We start from the raw sequence: 14,168 nt of genomic DNA on the forward strand, positions 1-14,168 counted from the left end.
GCCAGCCTTTTGAACATACGTCAGTAGAGACTTTTTTCTTCAAGAAGCTTTCCTTTATTTGTTCTGCTACCAGTTATAAAACAGCCTTGCTTAATACTTGACATTTTAAGTCACTTATTGCACACATGATGGGAATGTAGAGACTGATAAGGAATTCTCTCGAGATTAAAAGAAAATCAAGAAAGTAATGTCCATGACCAAAGAAAGCCAAGGAAGAACTGGTATAAGAGTGCTCTCAGAGGGCACACACAGCTACCTTGGCAGCCTACATCCTATGCAGAGCCAAGGCTGAGCAGGCCCCTTGTCGGAAAGTGTCCAGGACCCAAGTAGTGATTAAGTTATTCTTGTTCACAACCTAATGTTAGGGCCAACATATCCAATTCTGAGCATCTTTTGGTGGCATTTGATAAACCAATATGTGTTAGGAGTATAATACTGGACCCAGTGTAGGGGAATGTGTTATAGTGTGGAGTTGTGGAGATATTCTGACTTATCAGGAGCCACAATAGGACAGCTCTGGAGGACAGGGGTCCTGACTATAGAGAAGCCAGGCTTCCTGGAGCTGGGGTGCAGGGTGGGGAATGGTCTCCCCGCAGGATATAGCAATCCTGCTCTTCTCCTGCAGAGCTGCTACAGCTGAGTTCTCTGTTCCCATATAGGGCTTCTTAGGGATGAGTTTTCCCCGGGGCTGGGGAGGGGAGGGACTGGTTACTTTTTCCCTGCTCAGGGGATTGGTTGGGCACAGGGACAGAGATGGGTCTGATTTCATGGTCAAATGGTGTTTCATTTACTGGTATTTTTTCAGCCTTTTGACTCTAATCTTAGGACCAGGGCATATTTCTGTCAGTGACTCTGATTCTAGAGACAAGGTGTGTTTCTTTGGCACTGGTTTCAGAGTCAGGGCACTTGGTCCTGGGTTCAGGGAAAAAGATGTTTCTTTCCCTTTCTCAGGTTTCAGATCCAGGTCAGGCCTCACTGGCTCTGGGCTCAGAGTCAGGGTGCTCAGTGATTGGTTTCTTGTCTTCAACTTGTAAGTTGTGGGGTCCAGAATAAGTGCTATGAGCCTGGGCTTCCTGAGTCACACAAGGGAAAGAGGAAATGATACCTGTTGGATCTTATTTGAGTCATGTTATAGTTTAAAAATAAATTTTGGCAACAGACTGGAAAGACTACTAATCTTGTCTCATTTTACTGAGGGCACACACAGCCTGGCAGGTTCTCATTTCCCATACCACCCCTACCACTCCACTCTCACCAGCGCCCTCTGCCTGCTCTGTAGACAGGCTGACCTCCAAGTGCAGCCCACACTGAAGCTGTCTACACATTTTCAGCAACTGCCTCTAATTTCAAGCACACAGATTAGGTTCCCTGGAAAGTCTGCTTATAATCTTTCTTTTAGCCAAGCAATTTCTGTGAATGGTTTTATCATATCAAATACATTCTGTCCCTGCTTTTTAAACTTAATGCATGTTAATAAAGAAAAACATTTTAATCTTACAGACTGCACTGCTGTAAAACAGTCAATCTCTTACTAACGGACATTTCAGTCTTCCCGGTTTTGATCTTCTTTTTAATTAGAAATCACAAACATCATCATATATAAAGAATACTAGAGGAATTAAAATAACAATTGGCAAGTTAGTAACCTTCTTCAGGTGAAAATTCCCTACAACCAGAAGCAAATGCTGCTATTCGGTATAAGATGCTGAGATGTAACTATGGTCCTGGGGAAGGCAGTTCTTCCCTGCATCCTTCAATCCCATCCTTAAAAATGCAGCCATGCGATTTAAATGGGGAGTAAGCCAAGAGCCACATGAAAGGATTCTGTCTGAGAGTGAAGTGTGCACACAAATCTACTCTAGTGTTAATTGAACGTTCACAGCTAGTATATGTGTTTCTTTCCATTCTAATGAAAGTGTTCTTCCCTTCTATGCCTTGAGGCATGCTCTGTTAGCACTGATTCAAAGACCAGCATCAGAGCAGAGGACACTGCTTCACAAGCTATTGTGGGCAGCAGACAGTAAGAGAGAAATTTCCTAAAAAGTTATTTTCCCCAAGTGTTGGTAAATCTGTCTCCCAAGCATTTCTTTGCTCAAAACTAAAATCCAAATAATAAAAAGATCACTGACTGAAGTAGCAAAGATACAGAAAACAGATATACAATGACCACATGAGAGTACCCGTAGTGGGACTACCCTTGGTTGGTACTCTTGGTGGGAGTTACCCTTAGTGGGAGTTCCCTTGGTGGAGTACCCTTGGTGGAAGTACTCTCTGAGAGAGTACCCTCAATGAGAGTTACTATTGGTGAAGTACCCTTGGTGGAGTACTCTCGGGGGGAGTACCTTTGGTGGGAGTACCTTCAGTGGGAGTTATCCTTGGTGGAGTATCCTTGGTGGGAGTTACCCTTGGTGGGAGTTCCCTCGATGGGAGTACCCTTGGTGGAAGTACTCTCTGAGAGAGTACCCTCAATGAGAGTTACTATTGGTGAAGTACCCTTGGTGGAGTACTCTCGGGGGGAGTACCTTTGGTGGGAGTACCTTCAGTGGGAGTTATCCTTGGTGGAGTATCCTTGGTGGGAGTTACCCTTGGTGGGAGTACCCTCGATGGGAGTACTCTTGGGACTATGGAGGCTTCTGTTAATATGCAATGTTTTTAGCTAGTCCCATATGCACTGTCTTTTTGAGACAGGGTTTTTCTGTGTAGCTTTGGAGCCTGTCCTGGAACTTGCTCTGTAGACCAGGCTGGCCTTGAACTCACAGGCCTGCTTCTGCCTCCTGAGTGCTGGGATTAAAGGTGTGCACAACCACTGCCTGGCCCATATGCACTTTTTAAAACTGGTATTTATTGAGATCTACATTTTTCTCTGCTCCCCTCCCAGACTCTCCCCTGCCCTTTAACCCTCTTCCAAGGTCCCCATGCTCCCAATTTACTCAGGAGATCTTGTCTTTTCTACTCTCTTAGTGTCTTCATTGTTGTCTAAGTTCTCTGGGATCGTGATTTGTAGGCTGGTTTTTGTTGTTTTATGTTTAAAAATCACTTATGAGTGAGCACAAGTGATAATTGTCTTTTGTGTCAGGGTTACCTCACTCAAAACGATGTTTTCTAGCTCCATCCATTTTCCTGCAAAATTCAAGATGTCTTTTTCCCCCTGCTGTTTAGTACTCTATTGTGTAAATGTACCACATTTTCCTTATCCATTCTTCAGTTGAGGGACATTTAGGTTGTTTCCAGGTTCTGGTGATGACAAACAATGCTGCTATGAACATAGCTTAGCACATGCCCTTGTGGCAGGGTTGAGCATCCTTTGGGTATATACCCAAAAGTGGTATTACTTGGGTCCTGAGGAAGGTTGTTTCCTAATTTTCCACACTAACATCCAAAGGGGCTGTACCCCTTGCATTGCCACTAGCAATGCAGAAGTGTTCTCTTTACCCCACAACCTCTCACTGATGATAAGTTGTCATCAGTGTTTTTGATCTTGGCAATTCTTACAGGTGTAAGATGGAATTTCAGAGTTGTTTTGATTTGCATTTCTCTGATGACTAAGGATGTTGAACATTTCCTTAAGTGTCTTTCAGCCATTTTAGATTCCTCTGTTGAGAGTTCTTTGTTTAGGTCTGTATTCCATTTTTTTATTGGATTATGTGATTTTTTGATGACTAATTTCTTGAGTTCTTTGTATATTTTGGAGATCAGACCTCTGTCTGATGTGGGGTTAGTGAAGATCTTTTCCCATTCTGTAGGCTGTTGTTTTGTCTTGTTGACCATGTCCTTTGCTTTACAGAAGCTTTTCAGTTTCAGGAGGTCCCGTTTATTAATTGTTTCTCTCAGTGTCTGTGCTGCTGGGGTTCTATTTAGGAAGTGGTCTCCTGTGCCAATGCATTCAAGTGTACTTCCCACTTTCTCTTCTATAAGGTTCAGTGTGGCTGCCTTTATGTTGAGGTCTTTGATCCATTTGTACTTGAGTTTTGTCCATGGTGATATGGATCTATTTTCATTCTTCTACATGTTGATGTCCAGTTATGCCCGCACCACTTGTTAAATATGCTTTCCTTTTCCCATTTGATATTTTTTGCTTCTTTGTCAAATATCAGGTGTTCTAAGATGTGTGAACTGATATCCAGGTCTCCTATTCGGTTCCATTGGTCCTCCTGTCTGTTCTTATGCCAATACCAGGCTGTTTTCAGTACTGTAGCTCTGTAGTAGAGTCTGAAGTCAGGGATTGTGATACCTCCAGAAGTTCTTTTATTGTACAGAATTGTTTTGGCTATCCTGTTTTTTTTTTTTTTTTTTTTTTTTTTTTTTTTGCTTTTCCATATGAAGTTGAGTACCATTTTTTTTGAGGTCTGTGAAGAATTTTGCTGAGATTTTGATGGGCATTGTGTTGAATATGTAGATTGTTTTTGGTAAGATTGCCATTTTTACTATGTTAATTCTACCTACTCAAGAGCATGGGACATCTTTACACTTTCTGGTGTCTTCTTCAATTTTTTTTCTTTAAAGACTTAAAGTTCTTGTCATACAAGTCTTCTACTTGTTTGGTTAGAGTTACTCCAAGATATTTTATGCTATTTGTGGCTATTGTGAATGGTGATGTTTCTCTGATTTTTTTCACACCCTTTTTATTATCTGTGTACAGGAGGGCTACTGATTTTTTTGAGTTAATCTCTTATCCTGCTACATTGCTGAAAGTGTTCATGAGTTGTAGAATTTCCTTGGTAGAATTTTTGGAATTGCTTATGTAAACTATCATATTATGAGCAAATAGTGAGAGTTTGACTTCTTCTTTTCTGATTTGTACCTCTTGATCTCCTTTGGTGTCTTCTTGCTCTAGCTAGGACCTCAAGAACTATATTAAATAGATAGGGAGAGAGTGGACAACCTTGTCTTGTTCCTGATTTCAGTGGGATCACTGCGAGTTTCTTTCCATTTAGTTTGATGTTGGTTGTTGGCTTGCTATATATTGCCTTTATTATGCTTAGGTATGTTCCTTGTATCCCTGCTCTCTCCAAGACCTTTATCATGAAGGGATGTTGTATTTTGTCAAAAGCTTTTTTGGCATCTAATGAGATGATCATGTGGTTTTTATTTTTCAGTTTGTTTATATGGTGGATTACGTTGGCAGATTTTTGTATGTTGAACTATCTCTGCATCTCTGGGATGAAGCTGACTTGATCATGGTGGATGATGGTTCTGATGTGTTCTTGGATTCAATTTGCCAGTATTTTACCTAGTATTTTTATATCAATGTTCATGAGTGAGATTGGTCTGTAATTATCTTTCTTAGTAATGTCTTTCTGTGGTTTGGGTATCAAGGTAATTGTAGCCTCATAAAAAGAGTTTGGCAAGGTTCCTTCTGTTTCTACTGTGTGGAATAATTTGAGCAGTACTGGTATTAGTTCATCTTTGAAAATCTTATAGAATTCTGAGCAGGAGCCATCTGGTCCTGGGCTTTTTTTGGAGACTTTTGATGACTGTATTTCTTCAGGCATTATAGGTCTGTTTAATTTGCTTATCTGGTCTTTATTTAATTTTGGCACTGAGAAGAAGGTATATTCTTTTGTGTTTGGATGGAATATTCTATAGTGTCTGCTAAGTCTATTTGAGACGTAACATCTGTTAGTTCTCTTATTTCTCTGTTTTTTGTCTGACTGACCTGTCCACTGGTGAGAGCGGAGCGCTGAAGTCTCCCACTATTAGTGAGTGTGGTTTAATGTATGATTTAGGCTTTAGAAGTTTTTCTTTTACATATGAAGGTGCCCTTATATTTGGGGCATAGATGTTTGGTATTGAGTTTTACTTTTGATGAATTTTTCCTGTGACTAATATGAAATATCCTTCTTTGTTTATTTTGATTGATTTTAGTTTGAAGTCTTGTTAGATATTAGGATAGTTTCACTGCGTGTTTCTTACATCCATTTGATTGGAATATTTTTTTTCCCAACCCTTTACTCTGAGACAATGTCTGTCTTTGAGGTTGAGATGTGTTTCTTGTATGCAGAAAAAGGATGGATTCTGTTTTCGTATCTAATCTTTTGGCCTGTGCCTCTTTATAGGTGAGTTGAGTCCATTTATATTAAGGGATATTAATGACCAGAGATTGCTATATCCTGTTAATCTAGTTTTCACTGTTGGTGATGTTCATTTGTGTGTTTTCCCCTTCTTTGGGATTTGCTGCTATGAGACCATCAATTGTCTGTGTTTTTGTTGGTGAAGCCAACTTCCTTGGGTTGAAGTTTTCTTTCTAGTATTTTGTGTAGGGCTGGGTTTGTGATTAGGTATTGGCTAAATCTGGTTTTGTTATGGAATATCTTGTTTTGTCCTTCTATGGTGACTGAAAGTTTTTCTGGGTATAGTAGTCTGGGCTGGCATCTGTCGTCTCTTAACGTCTGCACCACAACCTTTGGCTTTCATCGTCTCCAATGAGAAGTCAGGTGTAATTCTGATAGGTCTGCCTTTATATGTTACTTGGCCTTTTTCCTTTGCAGCTCTTAATATTCTTTCTTTGCTCTATATGTTTAGTGTTTTGATTATTAAGTGGAGAGGGGATTCAGTGGATTCACTCTATCTGGTGTTCTGTAAGGTTCTTGTATTTTCATAGGCATATCTTTCTTTATATTGGGAAGGTTTTCTTCTATGATTTTGTTAATTTTCTGTGCTTTTGAGTTGAACTTCTTCTCCTTCTTCTATACCTATTATTCTTAGGTTTGGTCTTTTCATGGTGTTCCATATTTCTTGGATATTTTGGGTTAAGCTTTTGTTAATGTTTTTTTTTGATTGATGAGTATATTTCCTCTATTGTATCTTCAATGTTTGAGATTCTCTCTTCCATCTCTTGTATTCTGCTGTTTACGCTTGTGTTTGTGGTTCCTGATTGCTTTCTCATGATTTCTGTTTCTATAATTCCCTCAGCTTGTGTTTTCTTTATTGTCTCTATTTCAGTTTTCAAGTCTTGAATAGTTTCTTTCATATGTTTGATTGCTTTTTCTTGGTTTACTTTAAGGAATTTGCTGATGTCTTCCAATTTTTTGTTTGTCTTTTCCTCCATTTCTTTGAGGGAATTTCTCATTTCCTCTCTAAGAGTTTCAAACGTTCTCATGAAGTTATTTTTTAGGTCATTTTCTTCTGCTTCATCTATATTTGGCTGTTCAGGTCTTGCTGTTATAGGGTTTTTAGGTTTTACTGGTGTTGTATTGTTCTTTGTGGTGTTGCATGTGTTCTTAGCTTTTCTACTCATCTTTTCCCTAATTGGTGCGGCTGGAGCTGTTTGAGATTCTGTTGATTAATTTTCTAGATGCCAATAAATCCAAAGCTCAGATGGTTGTTCATTGTTGTACAGTCAGTGCCACAGTTCTGGTTACCCCATTGGTCACTCTGTGTTCCTGGAGATTTCTCAGTGCTCCTGGACTTTGTTCCACTCCTTTGGAGTTTGGTGTCTCAGGCCTACTTTGGCCTAGGTTACTGGCTTTGACCTGTTTCTGTAAATTCAGGTCTGGATCCCCTCCTGCAGAGGTCCTTGGTTCTGAGTTGGTCCTACAATGGTCTCTGGTTCTGGTCTATTCCCTTGGAGTTCCCAGGCTCTGGCGTGCCCAGAACTGCAGAGGACCTAGCTCAGGCCTAGTTCCTCAGAGGTCCTAGACTCATGCCTAGACCCACAGGGGTCCTGGCTTAGGTCTACTCCCTTGAAGGTCCCAGATTCATGACCGGACCCTCAGTAGTCTCTGGCTCTGGCTCACTCACTCAGCAGTTACTCCCCTGTACCTGTTCAGGTGGAGTTTGTTGTCTCAGGTCTACTCTGGACCAAGTTGCTGGCTCAGTCCTGGTCCACCAGTGTCCTGGGACTGGATTGGCTCCTGGCTCCCATGGAGCTTGCTTTCTCTGGCCCACTCCAGCCTAGGTAGGTGGTTCAGTTCCACTCCTCCCCACATGCACTTTTAAGATGATCAAGTACCAAGTGTAGAAAGGGTCTGGAAGAAGAGGAGCCACACTGCTAGGCTGCTGTTGTGGGTGTGACAGGCTTCAGCCTCTTTGTCCATCATCTACCAGGAGCTTTTCTCATTGTTTCTTTGTCACCTTTTCCCCAATAAAGGCTTGAAAAGAGAAGTTAGAGTAGGCTATGGCTCAGCCAGTTGCCTCATGTGGTAATACATGCCAGTCAGTCACTTATACTGGCATCTTTCCACATCTTGAGACAGTGGAAAGATGTTATTGCTCACCTGAAGTTAACATGGTTTAGGCTATCTAAGTGACAGCTACATTGGTCACTTGTTATAGACTCTCAGCCTTATAGGCCTAAGAAACAGCTTGCTGGGCTCTGAAGTTAGGAGGTCACATCCAGGGCAGACTCCAAGGATGGGTTACATACAGAGGAACTGGTGGTGGGAGAAGGTCTTGGTGAACACCCCTGCTTTCCCATCAGAGATGTGTGTGTGTGTGTGTGTGTGTGTGTGTGTGTGTGTGTGTGAGAGAGAGAGAGAGAGAGAGAGAGAGAGACTGAGACAGAAAGATTGAGAGAGAGATTGAGAGAAAGAGATTGAGAGAAAGAGATTGAGAGAGAGATTGAGAGAAAGAGATTGAGAGAGAGATTGAGAGAAAGAGATTGAGAGAGAGAGATTGAGAGAGAGAGATTGAGAGAGAAAGATTGAGAGAGACAGACACTTGGTTGTGCTGATGATTTCCCATGTGACCCTAGAGCAGCACACTACAAATGGGCTAAGAACAAGTGATAACATCCACAACAGAGGTTTTGGCATGTAATTACTGCAGTCATACAAAATGCTTCAGCAGACCAATTTGAGTATTAATCCCAGGACCGTCACAAATTGAGTAATCTCAGAAGACCTCCAGATGTGGCACATTTATGACTCGTATGTAATCAGAACATTAATTAGGACATTTCTAGTTCTGAGGCCCTACAGGTATGGTTTTATAACTACAGAAAGCATCATCAGTTAGCATTGTGTGACTGACTGTAGCAGACTGATTTCAGAAGCTCATCCTATGGGTCTGAGGGATTCAGCTCTCTATAAAGACACTGTGGCAGTCAGGAGGTGAAAGATACATTTGTTTTCCACTGATTTGAATTCCTACTCTGTTTACTCGTTGTTTAATCTTGGGACATTTTACTTCATGTGCTTGTTTCTTCATCAGGACAATGTGGGTAGTGACAATACTTCTACCGCAATGGTTTTTGTGAGAAGTAAATGAGAAGATTCATGTAACAAGAGCTTAATATGTGCCTAGTACACAGTAGTGCCACCGTCACTTCTCTGATTGTCATTACTTCAAGGCTAACACAGCTCACTTACCAAGATGCATGTCCATAACCTTGGCACAGTACTTGCACATAGCATCTAGGTCATTCAGCTGTCCTTGGAGGAAGGAAATCTGGGCTTCCAATTCCTCTTCCTTAAAAAAAAAAGAAATAAAGATTAAAAAAAAAACTACTAAGTACTACATATGATCCTACATTGTCTGTTTTGTTTTGAAATGTGGCCTTACTTTGTATTTGTAGCCCTTGAGATCAAGGACCTCTCTATGTAGGCCAGTCTGGCCTTAACACTACCTGCCTCTCCCAAACTTAGGAAGTTTGAGGATTAAAGGCCTGTGCCACCACACCCAGCCTCCTTATATAGACAAAACTTAAGGGGTGGGGGGAAACAGATAAAAGAAAGGCCACTACTACCATCACCAAGAAAAACAGTAGAACAGAGACAACCCCCTCAAAAAAAAAAAAAACCCAAGTATTCCTAATCGAATTCTGGCTCTGGCTAACTGTAAACATACAAACTTTGCATAAAAGTACAGAAATATATTTTTATTTCATATAATTTTTTTATCATATTTCCCCTCCCCTAGCTTCTTCTGGCTCCTTTCCACCTCCCTACTCACCAGTTTTATGTTCTCTCTGCTTCTCTTTCAAAAGACACAAAAATTAAAAACAAAAGAAGCAAACAATAACAACAACCAAAACCCAATAAATCATAAATGCTAAACCAATATGAAATAGAAAGTCTACAACAGCACAAAACACAAAGTTCATTTTGTGTTGGCCATCTAATATCTTTCAAAATATTGAGCAATAAAAATTAAAAGATGAAACTGAGTTTGACTAGCTCATACTTTGTAGGAAATTCCATTTTTCTTCATATTCACACATCTGAGAAACCTGTTTATACCAGAAACCTCATCATTGTCTAGACAATGAAAATGTCTTACAATGTGAGTTTTCTCAGCAGCTGGTAAGCAGTTAGTCTTATACTTCCTCCCTTGACAAAGAGCTGGGGTATTTTGTTTCTAGAGATAGGTCCTCTATGTTGAGTCATTAAACTACACAAACAACAAGGACACAAAGATTAAAGTCCTTTTAAGGAAACATGATGTGGGATGTCCTTTTGTATTATGTGTTGCTTTTATTGATTAATGAATAAAGAATCTGCTTGGACCTATTACAGGACAGAATAGAGCAAGGTGGGAATTCTAAGCAGAGCTAGAGGAGAAAGTAGGTGGAGTCAGGAGAGAAGCCGTGTAGCCTCTGAAGGAAAAAGACATGAGCCGCCAGCCAGAACCTTACTGTAAACCACAAGCCTTGTGGTAAAATACAAAATAATAAAAATGGGTTAATTTAAGACGTAAGAGTTAGCTAGAAATATGCATAAGCTACTGGCCAAGCAGTGTTATAATTAACACAGTTTCTGTGTGATTATTTCAGGTCTGGGCAGCTGGAAAACAAATGAGCAGTCTCTGTCTACAACTGTAAAATATTTCCTAGAGAAATCTATAAGATTCTGTGAGTTTTTCTCAGAGAAAGGGAATAATTTTTGTAATTTGGGCTATTTTAGCCAGGATAGCTATACTAGAAAAGAAAGGATGTTGCCAGGGCTGGCACAGGAGAGAAAATGGATTTTCCAGTCTTAGATGCTTTTCTTTTTATATAAAATTCCTCTGTGCCATTAACAAAATGGAAAGAGAAACCAACTGAGGCATTTCTTTTACTTTTTTAAAGTGAGTAATTATAATCTGACTGGTAGGTAGCGTGGAAATGAATGGTTGAAAAGGTCTCCTGTAGGTGTACTGCATTTGGAAGACATGTAAAGCACGGGGTTTTGAACCTACGTAATGTGCTGGCTTTGTGGGAGCCTAGCCAGTTTGGATGTTCACCTTCCTAGAAATGGACGGAGGGGGGAGGACCTAGGACTTACCACAGGGCAGGGAACCCTGACTGCTCTTTGGACTGGAGAGGGAGGGGGAGAGGAGTGGGGGGAGGGGGAGAAGGGTGGGAGGAGGGGGAGAAGGGTGGGAGGAGGGGGAGGGAAATGGGAGGCTGGGAGGAGGAGGAAATTTTTTTTTTTCCTTTTCTCAATAAAAAAAAATAAATAAATAAATAAAATAAAATAAAAAAAGAAAGTTATTAGAAAAGCTCTTTATGGCAAAAACAAATCATGCCATTCTCCACAGATAAGTAAATGCGCTCAAATTCCACAGATATCACAATTATGCTTCAACACAGCTTTTGCTTATTATAGGACGCTAACAAACCTGTACCCACTAACATTTAGTGATTCCTTTGTATGATATTGGAACTATTTAAATTTTTGTAAATTCATAAATGAAGGAAAATGACAAAAAAAAAGCACTGAAAAGCACTGATTTCAACTGCAAGCTCAAGAGGTCTTAGCAACATGCATTGAAATGTTTGACACAAAGTCAGACATAGCAGTGCTCAAAAAGTGAACCACGGAATATCTACTGTAGAATTATACAAGCACTTTCCATGTTCATTATGTATCCTACCAAGTTCCACAGCTCCTCCTGCTCCTAAACTAGGACACATGGCACCAGAAGCTCAACTGAAGGATGCTAACGGAAGACATTTCCTATCCGGTTCCACTGGGCATCGAGGTGAAAAAAGGATGGTCTGTCTCAGGCCTCTTTTCTCTCCCTTTCTTTGTCTCTTTTCATAGGCCTGAACCTGTTCTGTAAGATTACTACAGACATTAAAGAAGGAAGGCTGTGTGTGTCTTGCTCTGTGATAGCTGTAGTCAGTGTGTACAGATGGCACCGCATACCTTGTCTCTCTTAGTGTGCTGTGGCCTCACTTCTAAGTTTGCAAGAATCCCTCTTTAGCTCTTGCATCTGTATTGCCTCACTAGCCTTGATACAGAGACTACAAAAAGTCAAACTATGTCAAGTTGGGAAGTTTAAGAAGCCTGGCAAATTCTGTCTTCCCTAAAGGAGGCTCATGATGGCTGTTCAGGCTAGAGCATCCAAAAGAGACTCATGGAGAAGTAAAATCACAAGAGAAGAACCAAGACCCTGGGCATGTTACAATGTTTTTCTGGAGTCTTTTAGTCCATCACAGCTGTTGCCAGGTCAGCGAGATGTAGTAATAGGGGCGGCGGGGCTGTGTCCCCAGCACCCCGGCTGCCCACATGGCTAGCTTATGCTCCGAAATAACAACACACAAACTGTATTCATTTAAACACTGCTTGGCCCTTTAGCTCTAGCCCTTACAGGCTAATTCTCACATCCCAATCAACCCATCTCTAATAATCTGTGAGCACCGGTCTTACCGGGAAAGATTCAGCATGTCTAACCTGGTGGCTTGCTTCATCGCGTGCGTCTGCCCAGGAGAGGAGAGGATGGCGTCTCTCTGAGGCGTCTTCTCCCAAGAGGAGAGCTGTGGAGTCTGAGCTCACTTTCTCTTCCTCCCAGTGTTCTGTTCTGTTTACTCCTCCCACCTATCTCTAACCAATGAGAGCCAAGCAGTTTCTTTTTATTTAACCAATGACCTTCCTCCATCAGTGAGAGACTCAGGTTATACTACTACATGCAGCAGCAAATACAGCCTAATGAGCACTGTTCAAGTCCCCACCCACACACCAAAGAGAAAAAGGAAGCCCTATGGTGCTCTATTTTGGATCTGTTCCTTATGCCTTGAGAGATGGCTGAATGTGGGAGAGTGGTTAAGAGAGAAACTCACATACGACACCAAGAAACTATTCCTGTCTTGTCACTGATAAATCATATGGCCTTAAACTATCTCCCTCTCCTGCTCTGATGGAAAGTCAGTCCTCTGGAGGATGTAAACTCAAACTTTGCTCTCAAGGCACTTAACAACTGTTAATGAGCTGGAACGCGCAAGTGGATCATACGGTAGAGTGCACAAGTCTTATAATGAAATAAGAAACATTGCCTGGGAATCTTGGCCCTTCCACTTAGTCATCTTTTAGTTACATACACAAACCCAACCAGAATCTAAATCTGGACCAAACCTAGAGTTTGGTTGTAGCTAGTAGTTAGGGTGCTAACAGCCCAGGCTATACAGAAAACACCAGAAAAGAGAAGCTTCCTGGCATAAAACCATCTCTGTGTACTCTAGGCAATATTTTAATTGAGTAACAACCATGCTAGTTAAAATGCAAACACCCCTGGGAGCTTTGGTCCCCAGTAGACACTCTTATTTACAGAGCTTTCTTCTACTTGGTGGCTTGCTTTTGGAAAGCCTGGAGGGAAGAGCTTCGGAGGACACAGTGCAGAGGAGATGGGCATGGCCTTCTGGCTTGAGACACTGACCAGCTGGGAAGTGTCTGCAGCTCAGAGGACCACTTCCTCCACAGTCTGTTGCTCTGCAGTGTTAGATGCTGTCACTATGTGGACAGTGCAGGGTTTGAACCTGCATGGGGCTGCCCTTGGTACTTGGCTGTCAAATTCAGAAGGAGAAAAAAACCACAAATTTGTTTTCATTTTCATGCCTACTGAATGTCAATACAGACAGAATCTGTCTCCACACAAACACTGTGCAAGAGTGCACATTCATTCATTCAGACTTTCATTTTCCAGGGAAAGCTTAATGAGATCAAAGAGATCGGCTCTGGTTGAAGCAGGTGCAAAGGGCCAAGAATCTCTTATATTTGGTAGTCTGAAGTGCAGTTTGCCATCCCTATTGAGGCTGCAGAATCTGAAAAACATTCTTAAATCCTCCAGCTATCACTCAGGGTTTATAAATAGAAATGGGATCATGTGGAAACAAAGGGAGGCTTCCATTTATTCTTCATCATATTATATAATTGCAATTCTAAAACTGCCAGAACCTCCTCTAAATGTCTGTCTTAGTGTCTAGGGCTGTGCACCCTTCAGTCAGCAACACTCTCCAGAATGACAGCATT

General features: G+C 41.2%; 1 protein-coding gene across 5 annotated transcripts in view; it reads right to left on the minus strand.

Annotated features, from left to right (window-relative positions):
• Tbc1d5 (TBC1 domain family member 5) overlaps positions 1 to 14,168 on the minus strand; it is a 452,807-nt gene that overhangs the window by 43,364 nt on the left and 395,275 nt on the right. For all 5 annotated transcript variants that reach the window (XR_005974648.1, XM_041656297.1, XM_041656299.1 and 2 more), the window contains one exon: positions 9,309 to 9,408. Coding sequence is in view for 4 of the 5 variants with exons in the window: in XM_041656297.1 (XP_041512231.1) it covers positions 9,309 to 9,408 (100 nt within the window). In the remaining variant the exon portion in view is untranslated. The remainder of the gene's footprint in view (positions 1 to 9,308; positions 9,409 to 14,168) is intronic.

This window comes from Microtus oregoni, unplaced genomic scaffold (genome assembly GCF_018167655.1).
Source record: "Microtus oregoni isolate MIOR12 unplaced genomic scaffold, Mior012 000007F_ref0000211, whole genome shotgun sequence".
NCBI classification, from domain to species: Eukaryota; Metazoa; Chordata; class Mammalia; order Rodentia; family Cricetidae; genus Microtus; species Microtus oregoni.